Source organism: Mixophyes fleayi, chromosome 1, assembly GCF_038048845.1.
Source record: "Mixophyes fleayi isolate aMixFle1 chromosome 1, aMixFle1.hap1, whole genome shotgun sequence".
NCBI lineage: Eukaryota > Metazoa > Chordata > Amphibia > Anura > Limnodynastidae > Mixophyes > Mixophyes fleayi.
The window spans coordinates 110,538,472-110,559,494 of NC_134402.1; the positions used below are offsets into that span (position 1 = coordinate 110,538,472).

General features: G+C 40.9%; 1 protein-coding gene across 7 annotated transcripts in view; it reads left to right on the forward strand.

Moving 5' to 3' along the window:
* The window catches only part of INPP4B (inositol polyphosphate-4-phosphatase type II B), a 481,006-nt gene extending 463,533 nt beyond the window's left edge, over window positions 1-17,473 (forward strand). For 4 of the 7 annotated variants that reach the window (XM_075199307.1, XM_075199316.1, XM_075199324.1 and 1 more), the window contains one exon: window positions 11,530-11,924. In XM_075199307.1, the coding sequence (XP_075055408.1) occupies window positions 11,530-11,704 (175 nt within the window). In that variant the 3' untranslated portion in view covers window positions 11,705-11,924. Of the gene's footprint in view, window positions 1-11,529; window positions 11,925-16,069 lie in introns of those variants that run through there. The other 3 variants (XM_075199332.1, XM_075199341.1, XM_075199368.1) reach the window with 2 other exon arrangements.
* The last annotated feature ends 3,550 nt before the right edge of the window (window positions 17,474-21,023 follow it).

Below are 21,023 nucleotides of genomic sequence, written 5' to 3' on the forward strand. Positions count from 1 at the left end.
TCCAGATGAAACAACCGCCAATCTGTTTCAATCTGAAAAATCCCTCCTGACACAATATTTCAGCCCTATTTGTCCCTGGATCCACTACTGTCCTTCATTTTAATTAATGGTCGTAACCCTGGATTCCCTTTTCAGATAAAAATTTGTCTAACCCCTTCTTAAAAATTATCAATTGAATCTGCCATCACAACCGTCCCTGGCAGTGAATTCCATATCTTGACTGCCCTTACTGTAAAGAACCCCAACCTTTGCTGGTAGTGAAATTTTCTCTCCTCTAACCTCAGGGGGTAACCGCATGTCCTGTGTAGAGTCATTGGGGTAAAAAGTTCCCATGAAAGTTCTCTGTATTGGCCCTTAATGTATTTGTACATAGTAATCATATCTCCTTTTAGAGGCCTCTTTTCTAAAGTAAACATGTCTAAAGTAGCTAACCTTTTCTCATAACTTAATGACTCCATACCCTTTATCAATTTTGTTACCCTTCTCTGAATCCTTTCTAGTTCCAAAATATCTTTTTTTGTAGAGTGACGCCCAGAACAAAAGTCTTCCCTTGCCTCTTTGCCCCTTTTTATGCATGCAAATACTTTATTGACCCTTGCAGCTGTGCTTGACATTGAGCACTATTGCTAAGTCTACTGTCTACGAGCACTCCCAAATCCTTTTCCATTATAGATACCCCTAAATTTATCCCATTTAATTTATTGATTGCGTGCTTGCTTTTCATCCCTAAATGCATAACCTTGCATTTATCTATGTTAAACTTCATCTTCCATTTGGCCGCCCAATCCTCCAGTTTATTTAAGTCCCTCTGCAGAGAAACTATATCTTGCTCTGATTTTATTATCTTGCAAAGTTTGGTGTCATCTGCAAAAATGGAAACTTTGCTATCTGTCACGAGCCGCGGCGGTACTCACAGCCGCCGCGGCTCGCTTCCTACCTGCTCCAGTGTCCCGGCCGTCACCATGACGACCGGGACGTCACTTCCCCTTCCTACCCGGCCGTTGCCAAGGCAACGGCCGGACGCCTGTTACATAGCGCTGCGTCCCGGCGCTGTTGGAAGCCGGGCGCATGCGCAAAAGTGGACACAGCCTGTGGGCTAATTAGGGGAATAGTTACAGGCATTAGCCTGCATCTGGGTGCACCTATCAGGGATTAGCCCTGATTGGTCTGGTGCTATGTTCTCGTTAGTCTGCAGGGGTGCATGTAAGTTTTGATTGGGCCAACTATGTATTTAAGGCAATGAGGTCTGCTGCCTCATTGCCGGTTATAGCGTTCTGTCCTCAGTCCTGCTGCCTGCTTGTGCTATCCATTTAGGTTCCTGTTACCTTAGATTTGACCACCCGTGTTTGACCCCTGCTTGTTATTGGACCTTTGACCCTTCTCTTCTGACCCTGACCTTTTGCCTGGAATTCGGATTTCGCTTCTCTGCCTGTGTGTTTGACCCTTTTGCTTGCCCTAGGATTTTGCTTCTGTGCCTGTGACCTTTGGACCTTGGATTTCTCTTATACTACAGTCCACCAATCACTCCACTTCTGGGAAACTCCTTTAAGTCAGTATACGCTACTCGACCCTCAGTCGGCCCGCAGCCCAGTCTGTCCCCACCACTAGGGGCTCCAGCGAACACCTGGCCTTCTGAGTAGTTCCAGAGTTTCACTGTACTGACTTGGGAGTTCCTAACATTATAACCGGCCCGGAAGATTGGTATCGTACGGCCATGGTCGGAGAGGAGTCGAATCTGTCCCCAGCCCAGATTCTGGCTAACCAGATACAGGCGGTTTCTCAAGTGGTGCAGGCTTTATCCCAGCGCCTGGCAGTCCAAGAAGAGGCTTCCAGAGGCCGGCAGCCCCAGCAAGTTCCCGCTGGTGACACACCGGAGCCTAAGATGAATTTGCCTGACCGATTCTCTGGAAGCAGGCCAGCTTTCCGTAATTTCAAAGAGAGCTGCAAGTTGTACTTTCATCTGAAACCACGTTCCTCTGGTTCCTAACAACAGAGGGTAGGGATCATCATCTCCTTACTCCAGGGCGACCCTCAGTCTTGGGCCTTCTCCTTGCCTTCCACAAGTCCAGCCTTACAGTCTGTGGATGCCTTTTTTCAAGCGTTGGGGTTATTATACGATGACCCGGACAGGGTAGCCTCAGCTGAGGCTCATCTCCGTACGCTAAGGCAGGGACGTCGCTCAGCGGAAGAGTATTGTGCGGAGTTTCGGCGATGGTCCACGGATAGCGCTTGGAACGACCCCGCATTGCGAAGTCAATTCCGCTTAGGACTTACCGAGCAAATTAAGGACTCCTTAGTCCAGTATCCGATATCCGACACGCTGGAGAACTTGATGCAACTTGTCATAAAAATTGATCGTCGGATCAGAGAGAGGAAGGCTGAACGGGAGTCCTCTGTTCCTATGGACGTTTTCACTAGCTCCAACAACACTCTGCCCGATTCCTCTGAACCCATGCAATTGGGCGCTTACCGCTTGCCTCCGGAGGAGCGCTCCAGAAGACGCTCACTAGGCCTGTGTATGTATTGTGGTCAGACAGGCCACTTAGTTCGCTCATGTCCCAATAAATCGGGAAACTCCAAAGCCTAAGTGCAGGTGAAGAGGTGCGCTTGGGTTTTCAGATTACCTCTTCAGAAAATTCTTTATTAGTCCCTGGACGTTTAACTTTCCGTGGGAGATCCATGGACCTGAAAGCTTTTCTTGACAGTGGTGCGGCTGGTAATTTCCTGGATATACATTTGGCTCAGACGCTTGATATTCCGCATATCAGGCTAGGATCAAGCATCACCACGTGTGGTTTGGATGGTAACCCCTTGCCTGGGGGACGGATTCTCGCTAGGACTCCAATGGTTCCGTTGACTATAGGAGTTCTCCATACAGAGGAGCTCTCCTTCTATCTCATTAGTTGTCCCTCTGCTCCTTTGATATTGGGGTATCCCTGGCTTCGCAGTCACAATCCCCTTATCAACTGGAAAAGTGGAGAGATTACTCGTTGGAGTCCCGAGTGTTCTACGTCTTGCTTGAACCTGCCGCTTAGAATCTTACAGCCTAGTCCAGACTTGTTGCCGTTACCCTACCAGGACTTCTCTGATGTGTTCTGCAAAAGAAAAGCTGAGTCCATTCCACCTGATCGAGAGTATGACTGCGCCATTGATTTAGTCCCGGGTTCCAAGTTGCCCAAAGGGCGGTTATACTCCTTGTCCATTCCAGAGACTCAGGCCATGGAGCAATATGTGGAGGAAAACCTGAAAAAAGGATTCATACGTCCTTCTAAATCTCCCGTAGGCGCAGGTTGTTTCTTCGTGTCAAAAAAAGATGGCAGTCTTAGACCGTGCATCGATTTCCGTGGACTGAATAACATCACTATTAAGAATATGTATCCGTTACCATTGATTTCGGTGTTGTTTGATCAATTAAAATCTGCCACTATATTCTCGAAGATTGACCTCAGAGGGGCGTACAATCTTATTCGAATCAGGAAAGGGGATGAATGGAAGACTGCCTTCAATACCCAGTCGGGACATTATGAATATCTCGTGATGCCATTCGGGTTATGCAACGCCCCGGCGGTTTTCCAGGACCTGATCAACGACGTTTTACGAGAGTTCCTGGGTAAAACGGTAGTTGTGTATCTGGATGATATTTTAATCTACTCGGAGTCTTTACTTCAGCACCGTCAGCATGTTCGACAAGTTCTGCTGAAATTGCGGGAACATCACCTTTATGCAAAAAGGGAAAAATGTGAATTTGAGGTGGGCACCGTGTCATTCCTGGGATATATCATCTCCTCAACAGGATTCGCCATGGACCCTGCCAAAGTTCAAGCAATCCAGGATTGGGTCCTCCCGACTAATCTGAAGGCGATTCAGAGGTTCCTCGGATTCGCGAATTATTACCGTAGGTTCATTGACTCTTTTTCCTCATTAGTAGCTCCTATCACTGCTCTCACTCGGAAGGGAGCTAACCCAGCGAAGTGGCCTTCGGAGGCATTGGCGAGTTTCTCGGCACTCAAAGCCGCGTTCATTTCTGCTCCAGTGCTGAGACATCCTGATCCGGAACTTCCATTCATTGTAGAGGTGGACGCTTCTGACATCGGTGCTGGCGCTATCCTTTCTCAAAAAGACCCAAGGAGCAAAAAATTACATCCTTGTGCATTCTTTTCTAAAAAATTTCTAGCGGCCGAATGTAATTATGATGTCGGCAATCGTGAATTGTTGGCCATTAAGTTGGCACTGGAGGAATGGCGGCATTGGTTAGAGGGAGCTACCCATACCATCACCATCTTCACGGACCATAAAAACCTCCAATACATTCAGACCGCTAAAACTCTGAATCCTAGGCAGGCCCGCTGGGCCCTATTTTTCACCAGATTCAAATTCATTATTACATACCGTCCAGGTTCAAAAAATACTAAGGCCGATTCCTTGTCCCGAAGTTTTTTGGCCCATCATCCTCAGTCTCCGGAACCATTGTCTATTATTCCTACAACTGCTGTTCATCTTGGTCTCACCCAGGACCTAGGAGCAACCATCCGGCGCTTCCAGAGAATCGCTCCAGTTCAGACACCGGTCAACAAATTATTTGTCCCCGTCCATTTAAGGAAATCTGTTCTCATTGAAGGCCACAACAACTGCTCTGCTGGCCATCCGGGAATCCGTAGGACTATTGAGGTTCTTTCTCGTTGGTTGTGGTGGCCCACCTTGTCAAACGATGTGGAGAATTATGTTCGGGCTTGTCCTGAGTGTGCTAAAAACAAGACCGATAGGAACCGTCCTTCTGGGCTATTGTTACCTTTGCCGACACCGAGCAGACCTTGGACCCATCTGTCGATGGATTTCATTGTTGACCTACCAGTATCCGCAGGACATAACACCATCCTGGTAGTGGTCGATCGGTTCAGTAAGATGGCACATTTTATATCTTTGCCCAAGCTACCGGATGCCAAGACCCTGGCCACCTTGTTTTTGACGCATATTTTTCGTCTTCATGGGACTCCTGAAGATATAGTATCAGATTGAGGATCCCAGTTTATTGCCCGGTTTTGGAAAGCCTTTTGTAAGTCCATCGGGATCTCTATCAGTCTGTCTTCAGCATATCATCCTCAGTCGAATGGACAGACAGAGAGGACGAACCAAGCTCTGGAACAGTTTTTGCGCATTTATGTGTCTAAATTTCACAACAATTGGTCCTCTCTCCTGCCCTGGGCAGAATTTGCGTACAATAATTCTTGCCATTCTACTATTCACACATCACCGTTTTTCTGCAACTTCGGGTTTCACCCAAAATCCAATTCTTTTTCTACTACTGTTCCCTGTGGAGATTCCGGAACGCCGGCTTTTACGGCCAGGCTAAGGTCCATTTGGAAAAAGGTGCACGCTGCACTAGGTCAAGCTTCCCGAAAATCCAAGATCTTTGCTGACCGTCACCGTAGACCCTGTTCATTGAAAGTGGGGGATCATGTTTGGTTATCCACACGGAACATCAAGTTGCGGCAACCTTGTAGGAAGCTGGGGCCCCGATACATCCGACCGTTTCCAATTGAGAGGAAAATTAATCCAGTGGCATTTAGATTGAAACTACCCACTTCCTTGAAAATACCTGCGACCTTTCATTGTTCACTTCTGAAGAAAGTCGCTGCTCCCAGCAAGTTTAATCGGTCCCTCTCTAACAGGCCCAGGCCTCTGATGGTGAACGGGGACCACAAATATGTTATTGAAAGAATCCTTGATTCTAGGAGGGTTCAGGGTCAAGTCCAATTCCTCGTTCATTGGAAGGGTTACGGCCCTGAGGAGAGATCTTGGATACCGCAGAGACGTCTGCACGCTGGAAGACTCATTAAGGAATTTTTTAGGAAGTTTCCCACTAAACCTGGATGTCGGGGTTCCTTAACCCCTCCTCAAGGGGGGGGTACTGTCACGAGCCGCGGCGGTACTCACAGCCGCCGCGGCTCGCTTCCTACCTGCTCCAGTGTCCCGGCCGTCACCATGACGACCGGGACGTCACTTCCCCTTCCTACCCGGCCGTTGCCAAGGCAACGGCCGGACGCCTGTTACATAGCGCTGCGTCCCGGCGCTGTTGGAAGCCGGGCGCATGCGCAAAAGTGGACACAGCCTGTGGGCTAATTAGGGGAATAGTTACAGGCATTAGCCTGCATCTGGGTGCACCTATCAGGGATTAGCCCTGATTGGTCTGGTGCTATGTTCTCGTTAGTCTGCAGGGGTGCATGTAAGTTTTGATTGGGCCAACTATGTATTTAAGGCAATGAGGTCTGCTGCCTCATTGCCGGTTATAGCGTTCTGTCCTCAGTCCTGCTGCCTGCTTGTGCTATCCATTTAGGTTCCTGTTACCTTAGATTTGACCACCCGTGTTTGACCCCTGCTTGTTATTGGACCTTTGACCCTTCTCTTCTGACCCTGACCTTTTGCCTGGAATTCGGATTTCGCTTCTCTGCCTGTGTGTTTGACCCTTTTGCTTGCCCTTGGATTTTGCTTCTGTGCCTGTGACCTTTGGACCTTTGATTTCTCTTATACTACAGTCCACCAATCACTCCACTTCTGGGAAACTCCTTTAAGTCAGTATACGCTACTCGACCCTCAGTCGGCCCGCAGCCCAGTCTGTCCCCACCACTAGGGGCTCCAGCGAACACCTGGCCTTCTGAGTAGTTCCCGAGTTTCACTGTACTGACTTGGGAGTTCCTAACACTATCTAGACCATCACTAAGCTCATTAATAAATATATTAAAAAGGAGTGGCCCCAGCACGGAACCTTGAGCTACAGCACTTAAGACTTTTGACCAATTAGAAGTTGTTCCATTTATGACAACTCTCTGTTCCCTATTCTCCAATCAGTTTTCGACCCAAGTACAAGTGTTACCTAGACCCAGTACCCTTATTTTGTAAACCAACCTCTTGTGTGGCACTGTATCAAAGGCCTTTGCAAAATCTAAGTAGACCACATTTACTGTACTACCATAGTGTAAGTTCCCACTAACTGCTTCATAGAAACTAATTAGATTAGTTTCACATGACCTATCCCTGATGAATTCATGCTGATTCCCACTAATAATGTTATTTCGCACCAAGTAATGCTGAATACTATCCTTTAATATACCTTTCAGTAGTTTTTCCACTATTGATGTCAGGCTTACAGGTCTTTAATTTCCTGGTTGCGATCTCATTCCCTTTTTAAATAACGGCACCACATCAACTATTCGCCAATGCCTTGGCACTCAGCCAGATGAAATTGAATCTTTGAAAATCCAGGATAGTGGTCTAGCTATTTCTGAGTTTAGCTCCAAAAGAACCCTTGAGTTTATGTTATCTGGACCTAGAGCTTTATTTATATTAATTAAATATTTATTTAGTCGCATTTGGACTTTTTCCTTTGTCAGCCAAGTAATAGTATGGTTGTATTTCCATTTTAATGTATTATTCATACCATTTGTTCCTCTCTAGTAAATACTGCAGAAAAGAAAGTGTTTAATAGCTCTGCTTCTTCCTTATTTTAATTAATCAATCCACCCATCTCACTTCTTAGGGTCCTACATCTTTTTTTATTCTTTTGTCATTTATATACTAAAAAACACTTTTTAGGGTTTGTCTTACTTTGTTTTACAACTGATTTTTCATTTTATAATTTAGCCAATCTAGTTTCTCTTTTCCATGATTTATTACATTCATTGTTGATATAGAAGGACTCCACAGTTCCTTCAACAATTTAAATGCACGCTTCTTCCTTTTCATTTCTTCCCTTACCTTTTTATTTAGCCACACTGGTTTAGACTTAATTCTTTACATATGTTTCTCATAGGAATAAACTTGTGTTTTTCCAAAAACATTTTAAAGGCAACCCACTTTTCTTTCGTAAATTTTTTTCTTCAAAAACTGCATCCTAGGCATTTATAGACTACATTAGCATATTAACATTTGCTTTTCTAAAGTTTAAAGTCCTAGTTGATCCCTTATACCGTTGCTTCAAGAAACATATTTCAAATTAAACCATATTATGATCACGGGTTCCCAAATACTCCCTTACTTGTATATTTGATATTACATCTACATTATTTGTTATTACTAGGTCCAGTATATTCCGGTTCCTAGTTGATTCATCTACTAATTGGGACATGTAATGGTCTTTTAGCGTGCTCAGAATCCTGTTACCCCTAGCTGCACCGCAAATCTCAGTACTCCAATCAATGTTTAAATAATTAAAATCCCCCATAATTATAAATTGCCCCAGTTGTATAGCCTTTTCAATTTGCTGTATAAGTTGGGCTTCCTCAATCATACTAATATCTGGCAGTTTGTAGCATGTTCCTATCAGAAACTTCTCTGAACTATTTCCAACACTGGATAATTCCACCCACAATGCCTCTATATTATTACCAACACTCTTGTATATATCTTCCTGTATACATGGTTTTAACACTGGCTTAATATAAAGACATAGTCCTCCTCCCCTCTTATTTACCCTATCTCTCCTGAAGAGAGTATAGCCCTTCAAGTTGCCCAGTCATGTGTATCATCCCACCATGTATCAGTAATACCTATAATCAGTGCTTTTTTTTGTAAGAAAATAGGTGCCGGAACTCACATCACGTAGTCAATCACTGTACACACACTCACACACGTCAGATGTGTAACGAAACATAACGGTCGCTGCCCGCAGTAAGCACTCAGCACGTGACCACATGACCAATCACAAGCTGAGCAGCGCCACAAGCCAAGCAGTGCAATCACAACCAGCGCGGACGATGTACGCAAGCACCAGACTCGGCACAAAAGCAGCCGCATACAGAGTTTTAATGATTTTTCCGCCGACCTGCTACTCTCGACAGGGCGATTCAAGTTCACGTGGACCAAACATCAGATGTTCAAAAGTTACTTTTTAAGCTTGGAAAATCTGTTGAAAAAAGGTGCCGGAACTCAGTTCCGATGAGTTGTATGACAAAAAAAGCACTGCCTATAATATCATATTGCTCGCTCAATACTACTAGTTCTAACTTCCACATTTTATCTGTCAGGCTTCGTGCATTTGCAAGCATATCCTTAAGTCCATTTCTTCCCTTCAGGATTCATTTTTGCTTTGACATCACAGTGATAGTAGATAATATCAAATCAGTGGTAGCAAATGCCAGCAGTCTTCCAGCCAGAATTGGTAAATTAGAATTAATGATATCCGGTTAGAAAACCGGTAAATTAGATTGATAATGGTATTGAATTATGAAATATCGGGTATAACTTAAACTTGGCTAAATGAAAGTCATTATTGGGCAGTCGGGGAGAATATAGCATGATTAAGAAAGATAGGAAAATGAAGGGGGGTATGTATTTGTAAATCCTGGTTAAGAACTTCCCAGTGGCAGAATATCTGTAACAATTATGAAGATGTCTTTCTGACGTTACCAGTAAAGTGATGATTGGGGTTTGTTATACACTACCTAGCAGAAACAGTTGCACAGAAATGCAATTATTATTGCAAATTAAAAGGGCAAAGACGAGAAATGTGGTCCCCTCAGGATTTTAACTATGCAGATATAAATTGGAACAATGACATTTTTGCTTCTGGCAAAGGAAGCTGATTTGTACCATATTTTAAAAGACATCTACCCTCCACAAGTAGTAGAAGAACCAACTAGACAGGGGAGCGCTTCTGGACTTTGTACTATCTAATAGAATAGATATTTAGGGGTCTATTTATCAAGGATTTTTCCTGTGTTAAACACCCGAAAACAACAGTTTTCGGGTGTTTACCGTGAAATTGCTATGTATTATTGAAGCATCGGATATCTCGGATATCTGCTGCTTTGCATTTGCTATCGTTTTTCTGAGCACTCCCCATAACAGTCTATGGGAAGTGCTCAGAACCGCTATGTATGACAGTCTATTTAGAGAAACTTTTCTCTTTTTCTACATGTTAATGTACGCCATCTGAAGCTGGCGCCATCTGAAGCTGGCGTACATTAACATATCTGAAAACTTTCGCGCTGTCCAGCTCTGTTCTGAAGAGCAGAGCTGGACAGCGCATGTGTGGAGGGATCATGTGATCCCTCCCGGTCACTCATCCTGCAGTTTGCCGTCCAGGATGCTAGTGGCAAGCACCAACTTTTCAGTCGGTGCATGCACACTAACAAAAAAGGAAAAAAAAAAGAAAAAAAAAAAAAGAGAAGATCACCGCAGCCTTTAAACTTGAGAAAAGACTGCGATGATCAGGTGAATCACTTCTCAGGGACAGCAGTCTATCGGCACTGCTGTCCCTGAGAAGTTTTTTTAATACATAGCCGTTACTTTTCAATCCTTATCAAGGAGATAAGGATTGAAAAGTATTAAGTGAAAAAAACGAAGGGTCATAAATAGACCCCTTAATGTACAGATAAGTGGGCCTTGTAGCAAAATATCTAAAAGAAGTAAATCAGGATAGCAAAGGTCTCTGCTGAAAAATGGATTGCAAGTTTAATCCAAAAACATTTTCAAGTACATAAAGAACAAAAAACTAAAATAGAACTAGTAATATTTAAGCCAAATTGCAGAAGCTTATTGGGCATCCAATAAAGGCAGTTTCTCGAACCTCTGCAAAAGTTCATGCTAGAGGGGTGAGGCCGCACAGACCAGTAGGAAGCTATTAGCTCACCCAGTCACCTGCCCTTGTTTCTCCACACCAGTCCCATAATTCGCCTAGGGTGGGGGTGATGATGAGCAAATGATGCTGCAACTATGCACCCCTCCCTCCTCTTTGCAAATATGAAGTTTCTATATTTTTCTGATATATTTAGATGAGATACAAGGGATAGAGAGGGCAGGCCAAGGTATTCCCTAGATTGAATGAGGTTTGAGCCTTTTGGCTAAAAACAGAATGTTGCAATTTCTTATACTCATGGTCTTCCCCGTAACAGTTTCAGTGCCACAAGATTGGGGGAAGGCTGATGTGGTAGCAGTCTTTAAAAATGTTAGCACTTAAGTTGTTTTCTTTATGGGATTTTATACCTCACTTTGAATTTATTTTAAGTGGTTGCATAGGGCTTTGCATAGTTTTGGGGTATTCTCTATTCATAACAACCAGCTCGCAAATGTTGTAAAAAAAATAATGTAATATGAATAGAATATGAATATTCAGTGATAGGAATAACATGTACTATTGAATAATGCACCAGCATTAACTGCAAGGACATCTTTTTATAATGTAGGCTCAATCGTGAATAGATCCCAAGAACTAGAAATTCATAGTGGTTAAAAATGTACATCTGAGACCTATTTTTTTCCAACAATTTCTATTGCTTTCAACAATCTACATCACCCCTTGCTCTTTAAATGTTCATCTGTCACCTTTATTTGTCTGACTGTCTTTCACTGTCTAATTAATTCAGTCTACACAAGCTCAGGCAATAACAAGGAACAGTTTTATGACTAATGAATGAATCTTCACCTCTGCCCTTTGCATGCTGTTGTGTTCTTTGTCTTGGATTGCTTTAAAATCCATGTATTAACATTCCTATAATACTATTCTATTTGTTCCTAACTTCTTCTGTCTAACAGCGGACAAGCCCAAGGACTTCTGGATGAGTCGGATGATCCAGAAAAAGGCTGTGTAACAGATAACAAGCCAACTTCCCGCCACTTCTATCCTGTTGCTCTGCTTCTTGTCAGCTCACACTTGTTGGTTGTGTGGCTCATCCTGAGTCTTGCATTGCTATTAGCCAAATATCAATAATATGCACCTAATGTTCTGTTTGTTATAACAATAGCAATGTTGTTTAGTTTGTAAAATATATCTGCAATGCTTTGTACTCTAACCTCAAAATGTGCCCTTTGTACCACTCTCCCTGTTTGTTTATATTTATTTATTTATTTATTTTACATGTAGCTGTAGTATTGTATTCAAATTGCTTTATGATATTTATTCAAATGACTGTAGGGTGAAAGCATTTTCACATTCAGTTGCCTCATGATGATTATAGGGCTTGTTTTTATTTCTTTGTTTGTTTTGTCATAGTTGAAAGCATCATCGATATAATGATTTTTGTAAAATCAGCAACACTTTTTCTTTTATTGACAAAGATCCATTGGACTGGAAAATAGTCTGTATTAAAAGTCTCTCAAACAAGCTACTAACTTTTCTTAAGAATAACACCTGTAAAACAGGCTGGATAAAAAGTGTAGTGCTGAGTCTACATGTACTGTGCCACAAACATTTATACTTTTGGTACAATACTTCCCTTGTTATCAGAGGTCATGCATTGGGGGACATTTATACCTACATTCTGGATGTGGAAAAAGGTAACCATAGCAACCAATGAGACAATTGTTTTTGTTTTGCAATCTATGCTACAAAACTGACAGAATGTGATTGGTTGGTATGTGTTATAGCAACTTTTTGTGCAGTTACCTGTACACCAGTTTTTTAGTTGTTCTCCATCGACTATAATAGCTGTGATACCCAATGTGGTGGCAAGGTAACTTTTTCTACAAATACTTACAGACTTGCCATTTCCAGTATAATTTTAGTCCTTTTATGCTGGGTAGTGATTTTGCAGTTCCTAAAAGGTATATATTTTTGTTACGCAGTTTCACACCATTGAGGGAAATACATTTTTAATAACTTCTAATAGTAGGAACTCCAGCTTCTTACTTTGCCTTTGAGAAGTCCTAGCTGTGTTATAAATCTGTCATGGCAATCTAATGTATAATATCACTTTAACATTTTCCTGCACCTAAGCAGCTTGACATTTTGAAGTTGCGCAGTTGCTTAAATAGCATTGGCTATTTGAAGCCATAGTAATAACAATTACATAGCACATTTGTAGCCAAAACATTCTTCAATAAATTGAGCCGCGAGTCTCCAAAGTTCCCAAAAGTTTAATTCAGTGATCATACAGTATATTGTGCCAGTAGAGTGTTCAGTGGCTTTAGACACATGGTCAATCATGGAAGCTGTGTCATTTGTTAGCCCATTAATCACATTTAATGTTGAGTTTATCAAACTTTACCAAGTACATGATGTTCATGATGTTAAGCATCTTGCACATTATTCACCAGCACAGTACCATAGATCACATTCAGACTAACGTAATATCATACTTGGACTTCTAGGGCCTGAGTCATTAAGGAGAGCAAGGCAAAAAAATGAGTAAATTTGATCCTGGACAAACCATGTTACAATGCAAGGGGTGCAAATTAGTTTATTATTTTGCACATAAAGAAAATACTGGGTTTTTTTGTCATGTAGCACACATATACTCGGTAGCTTTATTTTTACACTGAAATTTAAAGTTGCTCTAGGACATGCTCTACCCCATCTATAAATCTGTCCCCATATTTTAAATTTACCACTCTCTCCAATGCAACATGGTTTTGGCAAGGTGAAAAGTTACTCTTTTTTTTGTTGCTTTGCTCTCCTTAATGACTTAGGCCCCTAGTGGTGATTACATTTCATTACAATTCCGAAAATGAACCATACCTTTTGACCATACATTTCACTGATTACCAGGGCCGGATTAAGGGAATGGAGGCCCCTGGGCTAAGGGGGCCTCCATTCCCCCGTGAGGGCCCCCCCATGATCCGAGCCGCCCCCCCCGGTGAGCCGAGCCGCCCCCAAGGCACTTACCTCCTTCTCCTGGCATTACAGTCCTTCCCCGGCGCGCTGTACGCTCTTTACTGAGGAGATCTCGTGAGAGTGAGACTCACTGCGCCGTGGAAGGACTGCAGTGAAAGTGCTCAGCAGCATTGATTGCGCCGGGGGCGCCCCCGCCCCGACCGATCAATAATGCTGCTGAGCACTTTCAAGGGCCCCCTGGATGCCCTAGGCCCCTGGGCTGTAGCCCAGTTAGCCCTAACTGGGCTAGAAAGATTTAATGATTTTGCAATTTTGGTATCCTAATTGTTATACATGGATAAAGAAGTTTATGTAGATAAAAATAGGCCAGTATGAGGGTTATTCTGTGGACTGCCTTTACAATTTGCATTGCTGTACGCCATTTTCAGTATAGTAAGTCCACTCAAAGGTAGTGACTCTGTGTTCCACAAGCTCTTGCAGTAAAGTCCTTCCGCCACAGTTTTACTCTTAATGTATGGTTTAAACCATCTTGCAAAAAGAAACATGAAAGAACATTTGCATGCACTAAAGCAATACCTTTGACCTGGTCCACCCTAAGCTATATTAACAAAGCTTATATGTAAAATCTCTATTCTGTCTTCTTTTTCCTATAGACTTATACAGGTCTTGCAAAGCCTGTTCCTTGGCTTGGCTAGTAACTTCTGTTTTCATGTATTACTGAAAACTGACAAAAGTTAGGATGGAAACCTTTTTATACCATCCCATTTTCTATCTGTATTATTGTGGCCTTTTTTTGCTGTGTAGGTTGTACTTTGTTACTAGAAAGTAACTGTGACATTCAGATGACTTGTTTCTGCAAATTTTTATGGAAAAAGTCTATGTAAGACTTTATTTAAAGTGTTCCTGTCGCGTGCACACAGTAGAGACACTCATTTTGTGGGCTGTCCCAATATCCATATGAATTCAGCCTATCGTTTCACTAGGAACCCATGACATCACTGAAACATGAGGCATTTCCTTTGAATTGATTGGTTGAATTCTATGAAATATTGATCTAGCCCACAAAATGGTAGTCTGCATTGTTTGTGAACAGAGAGTACAAGTTGTCTAAGTTAAACCAACACGATGAAGAGTCACATAGCTGCCACATATAACCAGGCTCTCAACCTAATTAAAGCTTTATTAATGCAGAGCAGTAGAAGCAGCTTCTGTGCACATAATACTAATACTTAAAGTACATCTCTTATCTACACACATTGGAGGAAGCCATTTTATGAGCTGCCTATCAGTTCATTAGCAACCAGTGCCACACAGATAATGTTCACAGAGTACCTCAGTTATGTCCCTTGTTCCTAGTGAGATGAAGAATCGTGCATAGCGGTTCAACCAACAAAATGGCTGCCTCCTCTGTAGGCAACGGGTGCTCCTTAAGGAAGTTAAGGGCTAAATAGGCTCTTCAAAAAAAAATAATTTTAAGTTGTAAATCTGACTTCTCCTCTACAGTTATAGCAGTAGTGTAATGGGTTCAATCCTTTCTAACATGTGAATTCTGTTCATGAAGTCCAATTTTGCCTTTTAAACATGTTCACATATTTGTATCCCTTTGTTTGAAGTTGCTGCCCAAACACATTTTGCATTGTTTTCTTTCTTTCTTTTTACTTCTATTTCTCCCTTCAAAGCATTGATTTAGGAAAGTGCAAACACCTTTTGTACTTTATGTCAATATGCACTATCTCTTTGTAAAATAACTTTTTGTAATAAAAATAAAATAAACTAGGTAACAAGCTTCAGATGAACTATAAATATAAGACTGAAATGATCTACATTATATAAAATAGTAGTTGGAATTTTATCTGCAAATCTTTATGGCCAGATTCAATAAATGCCTTATTCGTGTGTGTGAGATACAGAGATTTATTATCTAAACTTATAGTTGCGATTGTAATTCTACTTTTTAATACTGGTCAAAATTCATTAAACAGCATATTGGGCCTTATTTAATACCATGGCGCAAAGCTCACATTTGTTCTGTAACCCACAGCCACCAATCAGGTTATAGATGTCACTCTGTGACATCGCTCAGACGGGAATATACTCTGGTTAGGGAGGATGCATGTGATTCCTTCCAAGTCTACCAGTTGTCCACCACTGATATAGGCTGATGTTTTTAACTGAATTTTGTCCATAGAATAGTAACCAATGAGGGTATTGCTGCTTGAAAATAACCATGGTAGGCAATCTTTGACATGAATACAAATACAGAGTGTAGATTACCTATTATTCAGTACTTGGGTAGTTTGGATGTAAAGTGCAGGTACTGGTATTTCTGAGGGCATTTACTACATGTGTCTGGCCTCTGGATTAAAATTTGTAAGATGTATCATCACTTGTGAAAAAAAAACAAAATGTATAGTTGAAACCTTGTTATTTTTACTCAAAGACTGCAACACTGCAATGAATAAATAAAACCTATTTCTGTACATCCTGTCTCATGAAGTTTGTGCTTTCTTTTCCTCTTCCCAGAGAAGGATGCCGCATAGAGAATGTGATGAAGAATATCAAATGCAGAAAGTATGCTTTCAACATCATTCAGCTGCTGACATTCCCAAAGTACTACAGACCTCCAGAAGGGACATACGGAAAAGTTAACAATTAAATGCATTTTTGCAAGTTTTAATAATTGCAGATCATCTAACGGTGCCAGGTGCTAAGCACAGACTGAACATGTTAGTGTAGTTACGTGTAACATTCCTCAGACATTTCAAGCACCGTAAGACCTATGGGAAGATTTTAAAGCACGATCTCCAAACAGAAGCCAGTATTGGTGCTCAATTAAATAGACCATTTACACGTGCGGTTAATTTGAATTCACCACATAGTATGCAAGCACTTGTGTTACAACAAATGAACCTTTTCTGCCACAGTAGGTGATTGCAAGACACTAATGTATCTGCAATATAAGGTTGTTTTTGTATGATATACAAGTATATTAAGGGGAAGTAAGTGTACCTGTGTTGTTAAACAAATAGGCTATCAAATGTCTGGTTTTATTCTCTTTATAAGCCAAGATATAGAAAATATGATGACACATTGAAATTCCAACCTCAAATGTAGTCTTGTGTTTAGAATCTACCCAGTTTGTGCAAATTCTAGTTTGGGAGAAAGCAGTGACCAAATGACACATAAAACATTGTTACAATTTGTAAATAATTCTACACTATTTATTTGTAAGCACACCAGTTCTCTCCAGTTTCCATTCTGGAGACCATTGGCGTAAGCGATATTCTCAAGGTATACTACCTACTGCGCATCACCATTGATGTGGTTGTAATCTGACTCACAAATGAATGTTTCTCACGAATGACAGCTGACAAAGTCACGTCATTACTATGATAGGCTTAGACTGACATGGGCATCTAATGTACACTGTAGCATGGTTTTGTTACATAATTGAAGGATTAATAGTTGAGGTGTTTTGTGTCTTTGTTTCTTTTGTAAAAAGTAGGAGTGTATTTAGTTTTGGATCCAGTGGATTGTTTTATTACTTTTATATATCATTTCATATCCATAAATGGCCAGCTAGTTTTTATGGATGACTTTGGGAAGTAACTCCAGCTGGTACATGGAGTTGTTTTACCTTTTCCCATCCCTGGGCTGGGGCATTTTGTAAAAGCATGCATATTTTTCACTGTTGTGTAAATGAGTGTCAGAACTGGATGATGTCCTTTCCATGCCACATTTGCTTGCAATCATGCACACATTATTTTTCTGTCATATGTATGCCGTTTGAATGTATTATTCAGCATCGGGTGTTCTATTTCCCACCATTTCCATGTATTCTGTTTTACATGTAACCATTATTCATTGTACACCATGTGTATATGTTGTGTTTTCATTTTGTTTTAAATAAAAATGTTTTGTTTTTTATTTTCGTGCTTCTGCCTTTTACATACACCAGAAAAAAAAAAAACATATGAAGAATTGCACATATTTTGTTTGTTACTCTGATATGTATGAAGTCAACCATTCAGTTTGAATGATGTTTTTCATTGTCATTTATCTTGGAGATAAGCTAGCTGATTGATTTATGTTCACCCTATCCTTCAAGTAACTATAATTAAACAAAATAGAAAACAAAATAAATGCTTTTCAAACAAACTATGCATGGATGTAGGAGTATGCATAGAAGTGGACGTTAAAGTAGTGACATATGAAAATACACAATTCTCACTTGTCTTGGAGATAAATGATGATCGCAGTAATGCTCAGAAAAAAAATCTTCAATATACTTTACTATGCATCTGTTCTCCTTACACATATCCGTGCATATTGCATATGGATTTACACATGTGTCCGCAGTAGCAAATTTCCTTACTGTATAACATGCATACTATCAAAGAACGAAAAAAAACAGTCATATACATGACTTTATATAACCGACTGGAATGAAATTTACTTAAAAGATAGCAACACTCAAAATTAAAGCCAACTACACCTGAATGTACTTAAATGATAAGACCCAAATCTAAAGTTGTAGTTGGTGAGTTCAATTAGTTAATATAAAATAATTAAATTGTATGCGGTTTGCCATATCCACTGGTGTCTATGATGGCTGTAAGAGTCCTACAACACTTTCCTCTCATTAGTCTTGTGAACAGCTTAGTAGTAAATACAATTTTGTTTTTTTTACATTATCTCACAGATCTCCATCCAAAACAACATTTTTAATTTCCAGTGGAGTTTTCTTTAAACAAATGCTCATCCCTGCTTATTGCACACCTCAGTCTTCGGGCAGCACGGTGGCTCAGTGGTTAGCATTTCTGCCTCACAGCACTGGGGTCAAAGGCATCAGCAGCTGCCACAGCACTAATGCACAATTTGGTTACGGACAAGACATGAAAGTCTCTGCTTTGATTTAGGGCAGCACAATGGCTTGATGGTTAGCACTTCTGCCTCACAACACTGGTGGTGTCATGAGTTCGATTCCCGACCATGGCCTTATGTGTGTGGAGTTTGTATGTTCTCCCCGTGTTTGCGTTGGTTTCCTCCCACACTCCAAAGACATACTGGTAGGTTAATTGGCTGCTATCAAATAAATAAATGATGATAATTATGTCAGTTTGCTTAAATATGATGTTAAGTTAACATATTTTGCGAGGCATGACATTTTAAAGCTGTCACTGCTGTGCTCCAGCCTGCAAAGTTACCATGGACAGGTGAGCAAAGGAACTAGGAGGAGGTGAAACAGAAAGGAGTCAGGTGAAACCGAATGTGGGAAATAAATTTATCACCCCAAAATTGCCCATTCCCCTCACAAAAAAAAATATATTTAAATAATATTCAATCTATAACAAGCAAATTTCACAATAAATCAGGGAGGAGCTGGGGGCCGCATGTGAAGGCTCAGAGGGCCACATTAGGCCCAATGGCCACCTATTACCTATCACTGTGCCATCATGGAGCCAATCTGAGCATCTGAACGTTAACTCGGCACAAAGTAGCGATATGATATAACTGCACTGAAGGAAGATTGTTTCTATATATACAAAGGTAGCACTTTGTATAAACATATGCAACGAGTTAAATACAGAACTTACAGCCCTGCATACAATAACTGAGTTCAGTAGAGATAGGAATCACAACAGGCAGAGGAAGAATACAAGTGCCTGATAAGTGCTTGTATTGAGGTCTGTCTGTGGAAGGAATTCTAAACATACCTGTTGTCATAGCAGTGTTTCAGAATAACACTAATACAGATATAAAAAACAAGTAAAAGAACAATTGCAAGTTATTTTTTATCATTAAAACTCATAAGGGGTCATTTTCAAACTGGTATGTGTGGCACATATTTGTCAGATGCAGGTTTGTGTAGACTCTAAAACGTTTTGCAGGTATGTGGCCTGTGACAGAAAAGTGGGTTGGTAAAGGGAGACACCTTGTGTCAATGTATTATTCATCTATTGATGGTTACATATTGTTGTATGTTGTATTACTGTTTGTTTTGTAACAAACAGTACTACAACAAGACTGGGGGTAAATGTATCAAGCAGCGAGTTTGCATCGGGTTTGAAAAGCAGAGTTTATAGCAACCAATCAAATTTGAGTTATCTTTTATTTAGTACATTCTACAAAATGATAGCTGGAAACTCACAGGTTTATAAATGTACCCCTTGGTATTACCTGACAAAGATGTAAGAGGGCTCAGCTTGCAATCTTGCTATCTGTAGGAGAATTGTTTCATACGCCACATAGTACATATTGGTCCAGTCAAATTGCAATGGTGAAATAGTGCATAGTGGGGCTGTATGATCCAGTCGCACAGCAAATTTGGTTTGAGGGTTCTTTGTACATAGAGGGAGAATAAACAGCGCAGAAGTATGGTTATTGGGTATAAAAGCCTTGGGATGGTTGTTGCAGGACTTTGATAAACTTGCCTGAAAAGGTGAATTTGCAGGGAATGCTTGAAGGTTTGGCGGCTGTGGGAAAAGTCTTATAGTACAAGGGAAAGATTTCCATATATTGGATTTGGTCAAATACAGGTAACTAATGTAAGGACTGGCAGAGTGGAGAAGTAGTAGAAGAATGATTTACAAGGAAAATTAGTCTAGCCACTGTATTTAAAATAAAAAGACTGTAGTCAGCGTTTATCCTTTACACTACATATCTGTGTGTGTCTAGCAAAATGAAAGCATGAGGTATTGGTTCATATTTTTATCAAAACATTTAAACCTGCATCCTTGCGTTAAGGGCACCTCATTATATGCAGGTCCTACACTGACCTATATGCTTTAAACACCGTTAAAATGCAGTTAAAATGATGGTCACCTCCCAGGTATAGGGGTTTACATCTAGCAAGGGCTGACTTGTGAGCCACACCCAAATCTGCCTTAAATAGGCTTGATGGACAGCTGCTATGACAATAAGGCAATATTTTTAAACAAAACCAGCTGCGTGGCAATATAAATGCCCAACTGTTTTTTTGTTTTGTATACATATATGGGCATTTATACTGCCACGCAGCTGGTACCACATGCAATATGGAATATAGAGAGCACTGGCTTATTGCCAAGCAGCTGGTACCATATATAATGTGGGATATACCAAGCGCTGGCTTGTTTTTCCACTGTATTTAAAATAGAATGTGGGGTTGAAATTCAGGTTAGGGGAAAACCAATAAGAAATACATTCGTCAATGTGTGAGATGAGTACATTGCATTAAAGAAATTCAAGTTTTTGCAGGGTCTTTTTGGATTTGGATACACATTGGATTTGAGGAACAAAGGACAATTTTGAGTTAAGGATGACACCTAGGCAGCTACTTTAAAATACAACAAACGTGGAAAATTTATACATTTACTCCATTATATCTTACAATGTTTTATTGCTCATTTGATACTTTGCTTCGGTACTAATATTTACATCTATTAGTGATACAAAATATAAATTGTCATGACATGAATTATAAATTGCTAACATA